Genomic DNA, 18,096 nt, shown 5'->3' on the forward strand with positions numbered 1-18,096 from the left:
CTGGTGGTGGACCTGGACTGATATATTAACTTAAGCAGGAATTTGTGCTATGTAAGTAATTTGTGTTCGGCCCTTTGGAACTGTTTATTAGTGAAAATTGATATGCTGATGGGATTAACTATTGTCAATTGGATTTCATAATTCCCACCACCAAAGGAAATCAATGGAACTTCTTCAGATGACATTACTTTTCAGAAATTGTTAGTGTTAAAGAAGTTGCCTATAGTTTGATGGTTAGAGCTAGCTGCCATTTGTTGTCTTTGTTTGATTATTTTATTCCATTGAAACTTTGTTTATTGTTATTTTGTTCATTAATATGTTTCTTTTATATTTTATTATTGTTATCTATTATTATAAACTTTCCTTTATTGTGTTCATAACCCACTACGAAAAGCAGAGTGCTATTCTGTATTAGCAGTTCTCATCCAACGTGACAAACGGGAATATTGCCATTTGTGAGCAGAGTAATAGTACAGTGCCCCTTTAGTGTAGAAGCCTTTTTAGGGCAAAAGGGTTCAAATTCTAGAATATTCAAGAGATTTTTTTCTCTAATTCTTCCTATGGAGTCTTCCTTGGGTTATCCACCTCCTGTCGTACAGCGGGAACCTGACCTTAGTAAGATAGAAAGGAGTTATTCACTCCTCAGGTAGATCTATCTGTTTGACTTATAGGTACTATTGATGCCCTTTTTCATGGCCATATAATAAAGGATATATTGTTAAAGAAGAGGAACAATTGGGGAGCCTGGAATTGCAGCTTATTGAAAGAGCGAGACATCCAAGTAGTCAAATAATTACCCTAATGGGGGAGAAGCCACTAGAGAAAGGACCTGCAAGAAGGCGTTTAATGATAGAGGTCTGTTTGCACTTATCCTGGGACTGTCACTACATAAGGAAGACCCATTCTGCAGGACAGAAGCTTCTCTCATCACCTGTCATGGATACTGAGTTTGACTTTGAGTACAAGGAGATAGATGATAATGTTTAATTTGAATCACTTACTTTCTGGATTACAACCACAACTGCAAAACACTCTGCAACCCCAACACTCTCTCCTGCTAATGAATATTCAATAATATAGTATATATAATAATATAATATATAGTATATATAGTACAGCCCTGCGTAATATGTTGTCACTATATAAATCCTCTTTTTTATTAATATGAATAATAATATTATTAATAATAAAAAAAAAAAAAAACAAAGAATGCACACCTGTGTGATCCTTTTTGCCCCATGAAGGTAAACCCAAAAAAACATCTAGCCTTTCCTGCATGGTTATATGTCTGTCAATGTGTATGTGACTTGTCATCTATTAATATCACATGAAGCACATTTTCTGTATAAGGATTATGCAGTACATTATGCACAAAAAGTTTTAGAACTCATTGTGTGTTTTAACAATTGTTTCTGCCAGCCCAATCATCTTTTTGTCATGGACAACAATGAAATATCAGCTTCTCTTGCACACAGTCACAGCACATAATATTTATTGCTTAATCTTGGAGGAGTTGAAGGTGTGTGTGTGGCAGGTACAGGGAGAAAATAGGAATGTTGTTGAACATTGAGCATTAAAAGATATTTGTAGTGTCCATCCCTGGTGTGTCATGAAGTTTTCTATTAATCTCACGCTTTAATATGAATTGGGTTGTTTGTGAAAAAGTTTAAATCTGACTGTTTCTGAATTTTTTATTCTGACCAGAAATGTGGTGAGCATCAACAAGTATGGTCACAGATATAAAAAATCTGGGAGAAAAAGTTTTGCCTGAGCTTTAAAAGATATAACATATTCTATTACTTAGTTGATCCAGTAATAGAATATGAAGCCGTCTCACAGTGACAGGTAACTCTTTGTCTGCTAAGGTTATATTTGATGACAGGGTAGCCCTGCTCTTGGTTGTAAATCTGTAATAATCTGTATTGATAATAATTTTGCTTGCCTCTTCCTGTCTAAGGGTCAATCTGACATGTTATACTCTAGCTCTACAATAGTTAATTTTTCAATTCTTTTTAAATTGTTTGAAGCGTAACAATCTACTATACTGAATCTCTGGGGTGACAAGTCTTTGGCAAAGGAGCTGGTAAAATTTTGTAAGTCCAGGTTTTAGGTTGTATCCAAGAATTGCAGCTATTCCAGACTGATATGGCATCATTGATTTGTCTTCTAACTGACTAGGGGCAACTTCACCCTGCAGACACATTTTTTCATTCTCAGCCCTTTTTCTTTGCAGTATCCTAACCTCGCGTTGCATTCGTTCCCTTCCAAATTCATCTACACGTTTCCAGAATGAATTGTTGAAATGGACATACAATTGCCAGTCAAGGCTGTTCCATCTTTTTATCTTCTCTTGTGTTTGAAAAGTGAGGGTTTTCATGGTGGTGTTACTTCTTCTGTTCAGTGGAAAGGACAGAATATCATCAAATGACCAACACAGAGCTTCCTTCAATAGAATAAGAGACTCATCAAAGTATTCAGTGATCAACACCAGATCGAAGATTGCATCCACTGTCCCCTGTATTAACTTTACATTTTTTATAGAGTCAGGTCCATGATGGTCAAATCCCAAATCAAAAGTCATGAAATTCTTAGCAATGTAGCTATTCAATATTTTTGAATTATAATATTTAGAGGTATTGTTGAAAAAGTCTTCTAAGTTTGTAGCTCTTGCAAATGGCTCTTTAACTTTGAAGTAAGAGAAAGAGGATTCCATCAGGGAGATTGGGTTCCGCAAGACAGTGAAATAAAAAGTGTCATACGGCATCACTTTCTGAACCTATAAATGAAATCATAAAACACAAGTTGGTCTCTGTGTAATAAAAGGATTATATATATATATAATGATTTTACTATGGCATATGAATAGCACATGATTTACACATTTATTGAACTGCTTGGGTCATATCACAGCAATCACAGCCCTCAATCAAGTTTTTACTTGAAAATGATGGAAAATCATATTTTGAATTTATTAGGAAAGTGCATACAGTTACTATGTTAAGCCTTTAAAGCACAAGTAAACTAAAAACAAAACAAAAAATAGACTTACTGTTAAAGCATGCAAAGAATAATTATGATTTTGCAGTCCATTAGGCAGACATTAGGGTCCTCACACATTACAAATTTCTTTTGCTGGAAATTATTTTTTGTGACTGTATTAGCAACACTAAAATGTAAGAGCACTGTATACACAGTGTTGTTCAGTTCTATAGGGAGGAGTGGAGAGGACAAGCAAGAGGCAACCCACCTTACCCATAGAAAATTACAGCAGTCATACCTAGTCAGTCATTTAGCTGCTTATCACATTTATCACATTTAGATTTTTACTCAAGACAATCACAAATGTTCATCCCTGGTTACGTCCATGTGAGTGTGAATCAGCCAGCTTGCTTGTCACTGGCTATGGCACCAGTAGCCAGAACATACATACTGGGCCTGATTTATTAATGCTCTTCAAGGCTGGAGAAGATACATTTTTTACATCAACTCACCCAGGTTCACTGATGAAAGTGTATCCTCTCCAGCTTTGGAGAGCTTTAATAAATCAGGTCCGATGTTGGGTTGCTCCTAAGTGCTCCTCAGCTTCTGTTATCTGACTGTTTGAACATGCCTTGCATATTGACTGTATCTTTGCTCCCCACTACTGTTCTTGACTTTTTGTACTGATTTTGCTTTCCATCTGATGATTTGGTACCTATCCAGTTGTTGCCAGCTTATACCCACCCTGACTTTGCTCCGTGCTCTTGTAAGTTTTTGTGCCTGGTCCCTGGTCTACCAACCTGTTTTCTCTTCATACAGAATTTGAATTGTCCAGCATTTCTGTGGTGTCCAGATGGTATCCTGATCTCCTGTTGTATCCAGACTCATCATGGGAACCAATAACCCTCCTTGTTCTATTGTACCATGTTAGCAATTCTAAAGCGTGCTGGACAGGAGGTATTAACAAAAAGCCCTTGTATAAACTCAAACTCAACTAGGTTCTTGACAAACATACAGTGTACACTCCCAATCACTCACTGGAATTCACTATCTTTCCTGGATTTCCTCCTAGTTCACTGGTTAGGGCAGGTTCACACCAGCCACTTGATTGCAAAATTGTGTGCAGCCTTCTGAAGCTGTCCCTTTGCCAGCCACTGGAAGACTCATACAACAGTGCTGGTTCAAAAAGAACCAGCGTCTTCAAATTTGACAGATGACGGCAGATGGTGGTAGTACCGCTCACTGCAGCCCCTTTTCATGCTGCTACACAACAAGGCTCAGTCCTTGAACCGTTTCCTTAACTCAGTCTATACCTTTTGACCAACTTGTCAACTTTTTGGTTTCAATTTCAATTATAATAAATAAATATAATATTATTATATATTTTAGATTATTATATACAAAATTCACACACTTTTTTCCCATTGGATTGAATTAGAATATGTATGATGATTCAAATATTTTCTAGCAAAATCCAGTATGAAAAATGTGTACACTTTGGGAAAATGTTAAGTAAATCTTAGATTAAAACATTTATAATTAAACCCTATAAATTATCCTGTATTGTAAATTTAAAATAGTAATTTATAGAATGATAAATAACTACAATTGTCTATTTAAGTTCTCTCTCACCTCTGAGAACATGAAGCGCATATGATGGCACATAATGTTAAAAGTTGTATTTCCACTTTTATTAAAGCCATTCACTTTAGTGGCTGAGAATGGGCTGGGTAAAAAGAAATCTATACTTCGAACAGGTAAAGCAAAGGTCAAGTTGTGGAATTCGCCATAGCGGAAGAGGATGTTCACAATGGTGCTGCTGGCTGTCTTATGGGTCTTCAAGAAAAAGATATTTGTCCTGGGCTGACAGGACCTTTTCTCTTTATTGAACATTGTCTTCCTAATGTCAATTCTGTTCCCAAATCTTGAAAATCTTTAAAAGAAAAAAAAGATTTTTCACTTTATAGTGATTACACACTTTTTACCCTAAAAGGACCCTGTCGCCAAAGTGAAAATGCAAATAAAACATGTATCTTTCCTGCCCCCTGAACCACAGAAAATGAGTTTCAAACAAATCTACACTTATCTCTAGCTGCAGGCACTGTGAAGCAATTCAAAAGCAATAAAGTCATTACTAAGCAAACTCATCCCAACTTGCTTTCCCTAGCCTGTCTCCGCAGTCTTCCAGCCTCCCAAAACCCAATATACCATTGGGCAGTTCAGAAAGCAGCCAAATTATCTGCCAGTGAAGGTATCTCCATTAATATAGGAATCCTCAAGTTTGGCCCCTGGTATGACTGCACAGTAGCTTCACTGAAGCAGTGGAATGTGGAATGTCAAGAAGAAAGTGGAATGTCATACTCATAAGTTTGCATAAAGTAGCATTTTGTAAAGGTTTGCAATTGTCATTATTCCATAAAATATCCTGCTTGTGTGTTTTGACACATTGTTATACAGTGCATCCAAAGTACTTGTTTTACCTTTTCACTTAAAAAAAATTGATTTTATTCCTGTGGGTCTGGATTAGGCCATGTGGGATTTAATCAAGCCCTCTGTCCCTATACACCTCTGCTAAAGCAGACCAGCTTTGTTTACTGTAATGAGCAGCATTTTATCTGTTTCTGCATATATTTATTTCTTTTGCATATTTTTGTGTTTGCCTGGAACTCAGCTTTTAAGTGGTCTTTTTTTGCCCTTTGTATTATAAACTGCAATTGGTTCATATATAAGTGAATAATGCAAACTGTTTTTGGTCACTTAAAGGTCAAAAATGAAAAAAGTTGAAAAATGAAATCATATATTGCCACTAAGTAGATTTTTGACTGTATTGAAATACACATGTATGCTTAGTAGATAATATGAATCTGTAATTAAATGATTTAAATGAATCATAAATAAGGCCACCTACCTGTCTAAATCATTGGATTCCCAAATCTGTAAGATCAGGAACATTGTAGCAGTTAAAACGAGAACAGCACTAGTGATTTTCAGATACTGAATATTCCTGTAGATATAATGTAAGAAAGACATCTTTTACTTTGATCCAAATTTAAACACAGAAATATCATTAAAGGGCAGCATAGGATCACATGGTAATTTAGGGAATGATTTGGTAAAGCAGCATCGGGTTCTCAAAAATTTGAAGATTTTATGTATGTTATTTATTGTGGTTTTTGTAATCTCTGTAAAACCCCTGGAAAATACCCTAAAAAAAGAATGTTATTAAAAAGTTGAAAACTATGAAGCCAGTGAACCCAAATCCTTTAGTGATTGTAAAAGTGTGCCAGGAGGAGGAAACCAGTTCCTTTCTATCACATGATCCTAACCTATATACCTACAAGTGTTTATTGCTGTAATCTAGAGGGAACATACCACCGGACATTGTGCGTGCCACATTATTGGGAAGTTGCTAATTTATACTTAAGGAAATATAACCCAGGAGACAAGTCCTTGCAGCACTGTCATTTAAAGGATTGAAAGAATGCCTATGCCAATACCAACTACCAAGTAAGTCCTTTTTTTCATATGAACGTATAGAAACTATTAATATTCTAAAGAAGGACAAGTTTGTTTTAAAGTTGACCATCGTTTGGGTGATACTCATAACCAGTGTGACCAATGCAAGAATTCTGAGCTATAACAATCTGGTGAATCTTTGAATAATTGAATTTTGTTTTAGGGTAATGATTATTTACTCCCAACAAAATACTCAATTATAACTTACTAAGTAGGTAGTAAGCAGATCTTTATTCGTGAGCTAGATGCAAGATTTCTTGCTTTTCTAAGCTAGAAATAAATAGTGGTATATTAAAAATTCAGTGGTATGGCCATACTGCTACTATACTTCAGCTTTAAAAGAAAAATGCTCTGCACTCTGTATGTTTATGTGATGATAAGGTGAAAATGCGAGGTAGGAACTTGAGTTGCGCCTAAGTCACCTAATGAATGACTTGCAACTCGACTCAGGCCCGGCTTCCTTGCATTCTTAGTTTTCTCCTCTGTTACAAAAGCCTCACTGCCTTCCTCCCTTCCCCCTTCAGCTGTCAGAGGAGAAAGCCGTGAACTTAGAATATGATCCGGTGCTCAAGAACAGGATCAGGCTCTGTTTCTATATCGGGACAAATGGGGATCAATGAAGTGACTTGATTTGAGACTCGACTTGGAAGATTTCCTGTTGACTTGAGTCTTGACTTGGGACTTGGTGTCAATGACTTGGGACTCGACTTGGACATGAAGGGTGACAACTTAGTCCAACCTTGAGCTGGGGCAGAGCCCCAGCTCAAGGATCGGGCTGGAGGCAGAAAGGTGACATAGACAGTCATAAATCAGCATCTCATCCACTCACCTGTCCAGCCATATAGCGAGTCAAAGGTGCATGAATCAGGCTGAACAGGACTACACATTCTTTAACATTTAAACCAATATCTATGTGCAATCATTACATCACTGTGTAGTCAGACAAAGTTTGACAAGTTTCACTTTAGCAAATGCTTTAGGAACCAAAGTAAAAATAAGCTGATGAAAGAATAATAAAGAAGGAACAAAGGAGATAAAACAATCAGCTTGATTCTCCGTGCTCACTACTGAAATCAGGGTAATCTGACCTGCCAAGAAATAATTCTTGCATCAAAGCTCAATAATTGTTTTAAAAATATACAAAAGAATATAAAGAATGTCAACACTTATTACATAGTTACATATCTTAGTATAAATAATAACCCACAAACATCAAAATTATTACTTTCCTTCTTTATATATATATATATATATATATATATATATATATATAAAATTCTAGGAAATGTTAACAGAATCCTTAATGAAGGAAAGTGCACTCCTGGAACTTGCATGCCACAGTCTTTACATTTCTCCACACAAAAAGTAATCCCAGTTAGTGCTTTTTCATAGTTGGCTAAATTGTTAAAACTGAAAGATGATGCCAGGCATAATGGGGCTGATTTATTAAAGCTATCCAAGGCTGGAGATTATGGACTTTCATGGGAGAACTTGGGTGACCCAGTAAACCTGAAATGGTCCAGGATGAAAAACATTTGTCAACTATTAGCAAATTATATTTAGAAAATCAATTCTAGGTTTGCTGGATCACCCAGTTTCTTCCATGATAGTCTATCTTCTTCAACCTTAGAGAGCTTTGTACAAATAAAAATGAAAGGTGTGCTGACATAATAATAAACCTGTATTACTCAATAAACCTGTAGAAACTTCACTGGCACTCCTGTGAGTGTGAGGTTGCTTTATTTAGGTATATGCTACTTACACAACAAATACAATACTACTAAGTTCTCAATATTATTTGCATATTGCATTCTTACCTGTAATGCATCCTTTGTGTAGCCTTTTGGAGCAATTATTCTAAATAGGATCTTCCTTACACCATCAGGATTTTAGTTTCATAGACTCCTGTCCTTGTTCTGGGACATCCTAGTAAATAAAGCCTCAGAATTGTTTTACCTATTGTGCTCAGGTAAGAGCCCTCCCCTTTCATTCTCTCTTTGAAAGTTTGATTTCTTCTGCAGTCAAAAGCTTCCCATGTTGTTAGGTTATGTTGGAGTGTCAACCAAGGGAAATTTGTCCATTATTATTATTATTATTATTAATATTAATAATAAACAGGATTTATATAGCGCCAACATATTACGCAGCGCTGTACATAAATAGGGGTTGCAAATGACAGACGGATACAGACAGTGACACAGGAGAAGGAGATGACCCTGTCCCAAAGGGCTTACACTCTAGGAGGAGGGGGGATTTACACAATAGGAGGGTCCATGTCAAATTAGTCAAGAAGTTACCAAGGTGGTACATAAATAGAAACAAAATTAATGTAAATTAACTATTATCTGCAAACATAGCAGGGGGATATTACTGATCCAAAAGGTACATTCATCAGACAAATATAAAATAATTTTTGTGGGATTTTGGACTTATGCTAAGAAGTGTTTAACATATTTTAATGAGAGTTTAAAGCAGCAGTTTCTCATTTTTGAAAAAAATTTCATTAGCAATTAGCAATTTTGTGCTAGTTGTTTATTTGTAGTTAGTTGTTTGTCAAGTTTGGAAAAGATCCACCAAGTCACATATTTTCTAAAAGCACAAACCTGTAAAGATGGTTCTTCTAATTTAGTACACCTATGACAAATGCAAAAATGGTTATCAAAGCTATATTTTCAATAAGAATAAACTATATTAATTAAAGCGTGAATAGTTTGAGACACGTGAATTTGTACACACTTTACATGAACACATAGCACCACTGATGTGAGAGATGAATTTTGTAATGACATTTGGCAATGACAAGTGAAAAAAAAATCTCATTTGGTGAGTGTATTGACTATGCTATTCTATATTATATTCCCAGTTATACATTTTACAGAAGGAAAAACCTCAATGGGCAATTTTTTTTAAAGCTGCCAGCCAGGGCCTCTGAAACTTTATGATCAGGAGGTACGTTGGATTACAACATACAAGGGGACTGGTAAATGTAAACAATGTTCAGACTTTATTGAGGAAAAAGTAAGAATACATTTGTGGATTATAGTCACATCATTATTTAAGCATACATGTCAGTAAGTAGATCTAAAACAGGCTGTCAAAAGCCTTTTATGAGTCTACAGACTAGCATAGCCTCATGTTTCGGGCCCAAATCCCAATTTGAAATAACAACCAAGATCATATCAATTGATAGTCTGGTTTGATCTGGGGCTTGTCCGTGTTGTAGAAATTCCACCTGGTCTGGATGGATGTATGCTCGTAAAAATGAGTTAAGGTGGACAGAGGGAATCTTGGTCATTATTTTAAGGTCCCAATTTATCAGGGATATAGGAAAAAATTTGTCCCTGGGGACCTTGCCTGCTTTAGGGATTACACTGATGTGAGCAAAGTTTGTTCTAGGGAGTGACTGCCCCTGTCGTAGGAAGCTGAAATAGTCAACCAGAGGGGGAAACAAATAGGGACCAAAGATCCTAAAGTAGGACTTTAAGAATTCATTAGGAATTCATCTGGACCAGGCAAGCTGCTCTTCTAAGCATTTTAGGTACCCTAAAAATTTCCTTAGGAGTAAAATTTCTTTCCTTGTGTCATGTTTTCAACCAAGGAATCTGGAGGTACTTATGAAAATATTCTGTAGTGGGTTGAGATAGGGTCCCATGCTACATGCCATACTGCCAATACAGGTTACTGGTAAAGGCTTCAAAGTCAGATAGAATACTGTCAGGGTTTTGTAAGATCCAGATATCTTTCAGTTTCATTTTCAGGGATGCATGTGCTTTGGTAGGTTTGTGGCTTAATTTATTATCCAGGAGCCGACCAGGTTTATTTCCTCCCATGTAAATAATTTGTGGACAGCCCATTGCAGTGTCTTTTTAGCTTCAATGGTTTGATAATAAAATAATTTCAGTGCGTAGAGACTCAATTTGTGGGGGCATAAGTCAGAGTGTGGGTTTTGTTTGTCTGTAGATTGAAGCTCATGATATTCCTTGAGTTTCAAATAAATAAGGCTACTCTGTGCTTTTTTGATTTTATTTCTCCTCTCAGGATGGCCTTGTGAGTTTCCTAATTAATGACTGGGGAGGTGGTCTGTTGACAGAAAAGAAGTCTTTAATTAAAACTTATATTTTTAAGCAAATAGAAGAATCACCAAGTTCTCATTTAGTCTCCAGCAAAAGCTGCTTTCACCTTCAGCCCATGAGCCTGTCGTAAAATGTAATCCAAACAGGTAGTGGAGAATATGCAAGTCCTATTTATCAGAGGAATCATCTGTGATCAGATAAACATTTTTCCAATCCTGGAGTATTGTTTATGGGCTATTGAGAAGTATGTATGGTCCGTAGCAGATGAACTCAGCTCAGGTGTATTTTTATATCTCCTGTAAAGCTATTACATCAGCATGGAGGAATGTTAGGCATCACCACAGAAAAAAAGGTGCGAAAAACATCTGGCCTTCAATGGGGGCATAATAAATAATGAAGAAGGCAATGTGACCAACAAGGGAACCTATCATTATTAGGTATATTCTTGTATCTCCTGTAGAGCTATTACATTAGCATGGAGGTATTTATACGTGGAAGACTTTAAATTGTTTGATGAATTCATCCCCTGTAGGCGGTTACACTAAACTGTAATCTAATATATGTGTCATCTAATATAGGTGTCATAATGGCAATGATTTAAGAGCGGATAAGCTATAAGTAAACTTCTGGTTCCCTTTTTGGTGATCCATTCTTGACTTTTTGTCAACATTAACAAATATTAAGAGAGTGACATGAGATTGCGACCTTAGTAAAGTTGGAAGGAAGTAATCTCTGCTGGGGTACATCTATCCATTTGACCTATAGGTACTATTGGTGTCCTTTTAGACAGTCACTTCAAAAAGGATAAATGGTTGAAGAAGAGGAACAAGTGGAGACACTCATGAAGATTAGCAGCTAGCAGTAGCCCGCTAGAAGAAGGAGCCCTGGAGCCCAGATAGGCTGAAGCCTGGAACTGCAGACTGCTGGAAGAGCAAGATTGGTTCTTAGTAGTCAAAGAAGGGACCTGCAAGATGGTGTTCTATGATAGACGCCTGTATGCACTAAGCCTGGGACTGTCACTACATATGGAAGACCCACTCTGGAGGAGAGATGCTTCTCCTAACACCTAAACCCAGAAAAAGCCCAGTCACTCCTGCAGAGGTGAGTGCTAAATGTGAGTCAGTCTGTCTGACAATGCATAAAAATGGGTGACTAGTCTTTTTTTTTGGGACACCCTGTTATGTGTTGCAGCTGTCACATGGAGCTCCACATTATCTGTATACTTGTTATGCAGAGCATTATGCACAAACCGTTTTAGAACTCATTGTGTGTTTTAACAATTGTTTCTGCCAGCCCAATCATCTTTTTGTCAATGATAATGAAATATCAGCTTTTCTTGCACACAGTCACAATGCAATTTTTTTTTTGCTAATTCCTGGTGGGGTTGCACATGTGTGGCAGGTAGAAAATATAAGTGTTGATGATAAAAATAAGAACACACTTGTAGATATAATTGACAAAGTTCTGCATGACTGCAGGGCTGTTGTGTTAGAATAATGACTTTCTTTGGCACTTTATTTCTTTAACAACACAACAGCATACACAGAATATGACATCATGCCCAGTCAAGAACAGTAATTAAAAAGGAACTATACTCAAAAACGAAAAAACTAAACAAAAACACACTTACCTTCAATCCTGCAGGGCAGTCCGATCACTCCATGGGTGTCCAGCATCTAGTCCCACGTCATCCCAAAATCCGTCCCGGAGCCGGCTCTCCAGGCGCCGCCAACTTCGTCTTCTCTTTCGAGTTCTTCATCATACATCACCCGACTCAGGGGCGAGATCGGGTGACGTGGGATTAAAAAAAAACCTGTACAACCTGTACAAACCTGTATTCTAACACCCCTACTCAACAACTACAATTTATGTTAACCCCATCTGTGATCTGAAAACTTCATATCTGTCTCTTGTGAGCGGCATTGTCAATGCGTCAGCAATCATTTTCTCACCCTCACAATATGTAAGCACAATCTTTTCTGCTCTACCAAGTCATAAATATAATGCTGTCTGAAATCAATGTGCTTGGTTCATGCATTCATCTTCTCACTGGTAGCAAGCCTAATGCATCTTTGATTGTCCTTATATTATAAGACAGTAGGCTGTGATTCTGGTAGTCCAAAATCCTTGAGTAACTGCTGTAAACGAGTTCTTGACTGGCATAGGCAGCAGAGATGTATTCTGCTTCTGTAAAAGACAAAGCCACCAAGTTCTGTTTCTTACTTGACCAGGATATAGGACTGTTTCCTAGTTTGAAAAAATAACCACTTGTAGATTTTTGTGTGTTGTGGTCACTTGCCCAATCCACATATCCTGCAAGTTTCAGGTCACCTTTTGCTGACAATTTCAAACTGAAATCTTTTGTGTGTTTGAGATACCTCATAAGCCTTTTGATTGCATTCCAGTCCCCTTGACATGGTTTATCCACTTGCCTGAGTAGTGACATGGCTTATGCATGTCTGGACGTGTAGTGGTTGCAATATATAAAAGTGCTCCCACTGCTTTTTTGTACTGACCATCGGATGGAAGAATATCTTCTTCACCTTCCATTTTTGGATAAGCTGTATCCATGGGTGTGCTTACTCCTTTGACCTCAGTCATATGGAACTGTTGAACAATCAAATCAATTTTTGTACGCTGATTCAACAGGAATCCGCCACCCTTTTCACGCTGTTTGTTAATTCCTAGATAATATGTCACCTCCCCAAGGTTTTTAGTCTCAAAATGTTGATTGAGCATTACAGTCAACTTTGCAATCTCATAATTCCTTTTGTGAGCAATAATCGAACCATCCACATAGACTAATAGCTACATCCATTATTAATATTATTATTATTATTATTAAACAGGATTTATATAGCGCCAACATATTACGCAGCGCTGTACAATAAATAGGGATTGCAAATGACAGACTAATACAGACAGTGATACAGGAGGAGAGGACCCTGCCCCGAAGAGCTTACAATCATTCACCATCTATTTGTTTAGAGTAAAGGCATGGGTCTGCTTTGCTTCTTGTAAATCCTTCTTCTAGAAGAACTTGGTTAATTTTTAAGTTCCATGCTTGAGCTGCTTGTTTAAGTTTATATAGAGATTTTTGCAGTTTGCAAACCAGATGTTCTTCTCCACTTTTTACATATCCTTCTGGTTGTGTCATGTAAATGTCCTCTTCTATATCACCATTAAGAAAAGCTGTCTTGATATCATGATGTTTCACATTCATGTCCTGCACAGCTACCACTGTTATTAGTGTTCTGAAAGTTCTTTGTTTAGCAACTGGAGCAAAAGTAGCATCATATTCCTCGCCAAATTTGTGAGTATCCTTTTGCAGCTAACCTTGCCTTGTATCTACAGACTTGTCCTTCCAAGTTACATTTGGCTTTAAAAACCTATTTACATCCTATGACATTTTAACCTTGAGGTAGCTCTGATAATGTCCATGTCTGGAGTTCATTAAATATTAATATCTCTTCATCCGCTGCTCCAATCCACATTTGGTGGTAGATTTTGCATATCTTCCCATGAACCTGGTTCAGCCTGAATCGCTGTGCAAACGATCAGCTGGAATACCTTTATTGATTCTTGCTGATCTTCTGACTGGAGTTACATTTGGTTCAGTTTCAGGTTTTAAATTGTCTGCAGTAACGTTTATTTCTGTGTACCTTTTCTTATTAGCAGTATTTTCATCTTGAATTTCCAAGACTGGTAGTTTTAATTTGTCAGGTTCGCTATAGAAAGCTTTGCTGAGGAGGTGCTGGCAGCCATTTCTTATATTTCCTTATCTTTATCTGTTGCTGTATCTTGCACCTAATTGCTGTAGCGTACTTTATCTGGATATCCTGGATTTACTCCATATCCGGGGCAGTCTGGGTACCTGGGCCCATAACCTGTTAGAATAATGACTTTCTTTGGCACAGCAAATAAGCCAGACTCCACTGTACTTTCATCAGGAACGAACCCTGAACTAAAAAAACTTTATTTCTTTAAAATAATCAGCATACACAGAATATGACATCATGCCTAGTCAGGAACAGTGATTAACTAGAACACTGTCATCTAGTGTATAAAACTTGCATTACACTAAGAACAACAACATAGGTATTGTACAATACAAACCTGTATTCTACCATGTTGCCATGATCAAAAACCATTAGGATAATTGTAATGACCATCCCTGGTATGTCATGAAGTTTTCAATTGATTTCACCCTGTAATTGTTTTACACAATAACTTTAATATGAATTGGACTGTATGAGAAAAAGTTTAAATCTGATTCTGTTTCCCAAAATTTTTACCCTGACCAGAAAGGTATGGAACATCATCACGGGCATGTGCAGAAGAGGCATTTTTACTACTAAGGGGCTCTCACTAAGCCCCTTTACAGCAGGATACGTCACCCAATCTCGTTACTACTCAGTGCAAGATTGGGTGACATAGCAAGAAGACAAGAAGAAGGCATTTTTTTGGATTTTCAGAAAATCCAAACTGACTGGGAATGCCATGCCCATAGCAAAGTAGAAAACAATGCCAATTGTGTTTAAACTACAGTGAGGAACTCTGGGAAGAAATTGTGAAAGATTTTATTGATATTTATATCAATTATTGGGAGCTTTATATTTAGCCCCAGGCATGAATACACAATGGCATTGTTGTTGAAATATACACATGTCCGGACAGTAAATATGTTTAATCTGTTGACATTTCCTAGAGCTCTGAAATGATTTCATTTATTTAATAAGATACCTACCTGTCTGAATCAGTGGAATACAAAATCTGTAAGACCAGGACCATTGTAGCAGTTACGAGAACAGCACTTGTGATTTTCAGATATTGAATGTTCCTGTAGAAAATAAAAGGCATAATTGCAAATATAAGCTTTTATGCAATTTTAAATGTGTAAAGAACATTTAAACATTTAAAGGCAGCGCCAAACTTCAGTACAATATCAGTAAAAGTTAAAAACTATGAAGTAAATGAACTAAAAGTAATGAATGAAATATTTTTAATAATTACATTTATAAAGCCCACAAAGGGGGCAATTAATTTCTTTCTATAACAAAATCTTGAAATATTAGCAAGTTTTTTACTGCTATAGTGTTCAGAGAACACAACACAGGACATTCCACACAGCATATTTTAAAGTATTTCTAGCAATATGTTCTACTCACTGATAGAAAATTGATTGCTAATGCAGTTCAGGAAATATAACTCAGATCACAGATCCTGTCTGTACTTACTTTGAAGGGAACTGTCTTTAAATTTGGCCTTGAATTATTATTATTATTATTTGCTATAATATAATAAAATGCACTAGTATCACATATACATGGGTAACACCAAAGATTTTTTTTTCAGGGTAAATGCGATTACTTTGGGGAATTAGGAAAGTTTTTAAACCTTCCTCTGGATCAGTTGTGGGGTTTTAGGTTTTGTATATCCAAGTTTTTAGTTTATTCATTTATTTTTCTATTGGTTGAACACAATGTGGTATTTTTTATATATGGCTAAATTTAAAACATAAACTACCTACTCACCTTTGTAGCAATGCAATAGGGTAGTCAGAAGGTAATAAGCAGATGTGTAATTGTAATGGAAGATTTTAGGCTCTAGGAAACATTTAATGGTAATTTATTTAAATGCCAAAGGTATGAGTATAATACTGATATAATACTGTCTTGAAAGAAAGATGCTCATTACATTTATAAAGCACAATGGTGTGTGATACAAATTGCACTCAGCTAAAAAAAAGTCTGAATTCTCTGGAATGCAATAGTAATGAATGGGTAGCTGTTTAAAAGAAAAAGCTGTGTTAATCTGTTTATGCCTCCAATTTACCTAATAGCTTTCACTTTCTGGGACTCAGCACAGTCCATTATAAGCCTCCAAATGGCCACTAAGGTGTTGGAGATATTACTAGGCCTCATTCTTTATTTTTCAAATATTTAAACAAATAAAATAACATGAACATAAACTGAAAAAAGGGGGAATATTCAGGGAGTACAAAAACAGTACAGTAAACTTTCCGCATAATACAAAGAACGTCTGTGGCGATGTTGCAGTAAAAGACAAATAGCATCAAATCAGTAGGATATCTTACAGTCAAGAAAGACAATAGTCAACGGAACAGACAACCTGTGTAAGAACAAATTTATATATATAAATATATATATATATTGTAACAGCTGGCCAAATAAATCACAGGGTTTCATCCAGGATGACAGGTACATTTGCCCCACATACAGGTTATATGCAGAGTATTTTTCTGATTAGTCAGTTTTCCTTTTGACAAGAAGGTGGGGTTGAAGTACTAGGCTGAATAACCATGAGCTTCTTGGCCAGGTGGGGGAGTTAAAGAGGCCTGGGTATGGTCAGGTGTAACTGTTTCACCTGAAATGCATCCTGGAAATTAGGCCGGGGATATAAACTCCCAGCCTGCTTATTCCTGTGTCTCTGTCTGGGCTGGCGAGCTGGGAGGAGGTTTTAGGGGAACTGGGAACTGGGAACTGGGAACTGGTATGGTTAGGGCCTTAGAGTCCTGCACAGCACTAGGTTGGGCTGGATTGTTAGTTAAGGGAACTAACAGGGAGTTAGTGGCCAAGTGGCCAGGCTTTATTTTTGCTGTTTGTTTTATTTTGCCTGTTTTGTGTTATTCTGGATACAAAAATTTTGGCGACAATCTTGGCATCCCGACTAAAAGATAGTTTAGGCGACTTAGTGTCGGCTGACCAAACGGGCTTTATACCCAGATGGCAAGCGGCAGACAGTACACAGAGAATATTGCATTTAATTCAACAAGCTAAACAAAATAAGACATCAGCTTTTCTGCTGAGTTTGGATATAAGTAAAGCCTTTGACTCTTTGACAGTGTTATGGCCATATCTTATATCAATATTAAACAAATTTGGAGAGAATTTTTGTAAATGGGTTTCCTCACTGTATGATTCCCCTAAGGCATTTATACAATATATGGGCTACTGTTCAGAACAATTTTCTATAGGCCGGGGCACCAGGCAGGGTTGCCCACTGTCACCATTGTTGTTTGTTGACATTCAGGGTATAGAGATGAATGGGGAACAACACAAACTCTGCCTTTTTGTGGACGATATTCTCCTTAGTTTGATTAATTTCATGGTAACTTTGCCCAATTTGATGAAGGTAATGGAAGGTTTTCAGGCCTTATCGGGGCTTCTTTTAAATAGTTCAAAATGTGAGGCTCTAAATATTATTCTATCAATAGAAGTGGTAAAATGGCTTAAAGAATCCTTTCCCTTTCAATGGCAGTTAAAAAGACATAGCTACTGTGTTTCCCCAATGATAAGGCATCCCCATCAAATAAGCCACCCCCCGATTTTTGCTCAAACAATAAAGCACCCCCCGCAAAAAAGACATCCTCCGATACCTAATACTGTGTGCCTCTGTGTGACTCCTCGATGCTGGCTGCAGTGCAGAGTGAAACTGAAAGTAACTTCAAAGGACAAGCAAGCTGCTGATCCCTGCCCTAACAGAGTCTGTTACCCGGCGAGTCAGT

The 18,096-nt window shown here is 36.9% G+C and overlaps 1 protein-coding gene across 1 annotated transcript; it reads right to left on the reverse strand.

The window, feature by feature from the left end:
- Window positions 1–1,977: 1,977 nt before the first annotated feature.
- On the reverse strand, window positions 1,978–6,009 carry LOC140330006 (galactose-3-O-sulfotransferase 2-like). Its single transcript, XM_072410370.1, has 3 exons — window positions 5,888–6,009; window positions 4,612–4,912; window positions 1,978–2,776 (listed from the first exon to the last, which is right to left on the reverse strand). The coding sequence occupies exons 1-3, from the start codon at window positions 6,007–6,009 to the stop codon at window positions 2,003–2,005; spliced, it is 1,197 nt and encodes a 398-aa protein (XP_072266471.1). The 3' UTR covers window positions 1,978–2,002.
- Window positions 6,010–18,096: the final 12,087 nt, after the last annotated feature.

Source organism: Pyxicephalus adspersus, chromosome 4, assembly GCF_032062135.1.
Source record: "Pyxicephalus adspersus chromosome 4, UCB_Pads_2.0, whole genome shotgun sequence".
NCBI lineage: Eukaryota > Metazoa > Chordata > Amphibia > Anura > Pyxicephalidae > Pyxicephalus > Pyxicephalus adspersus.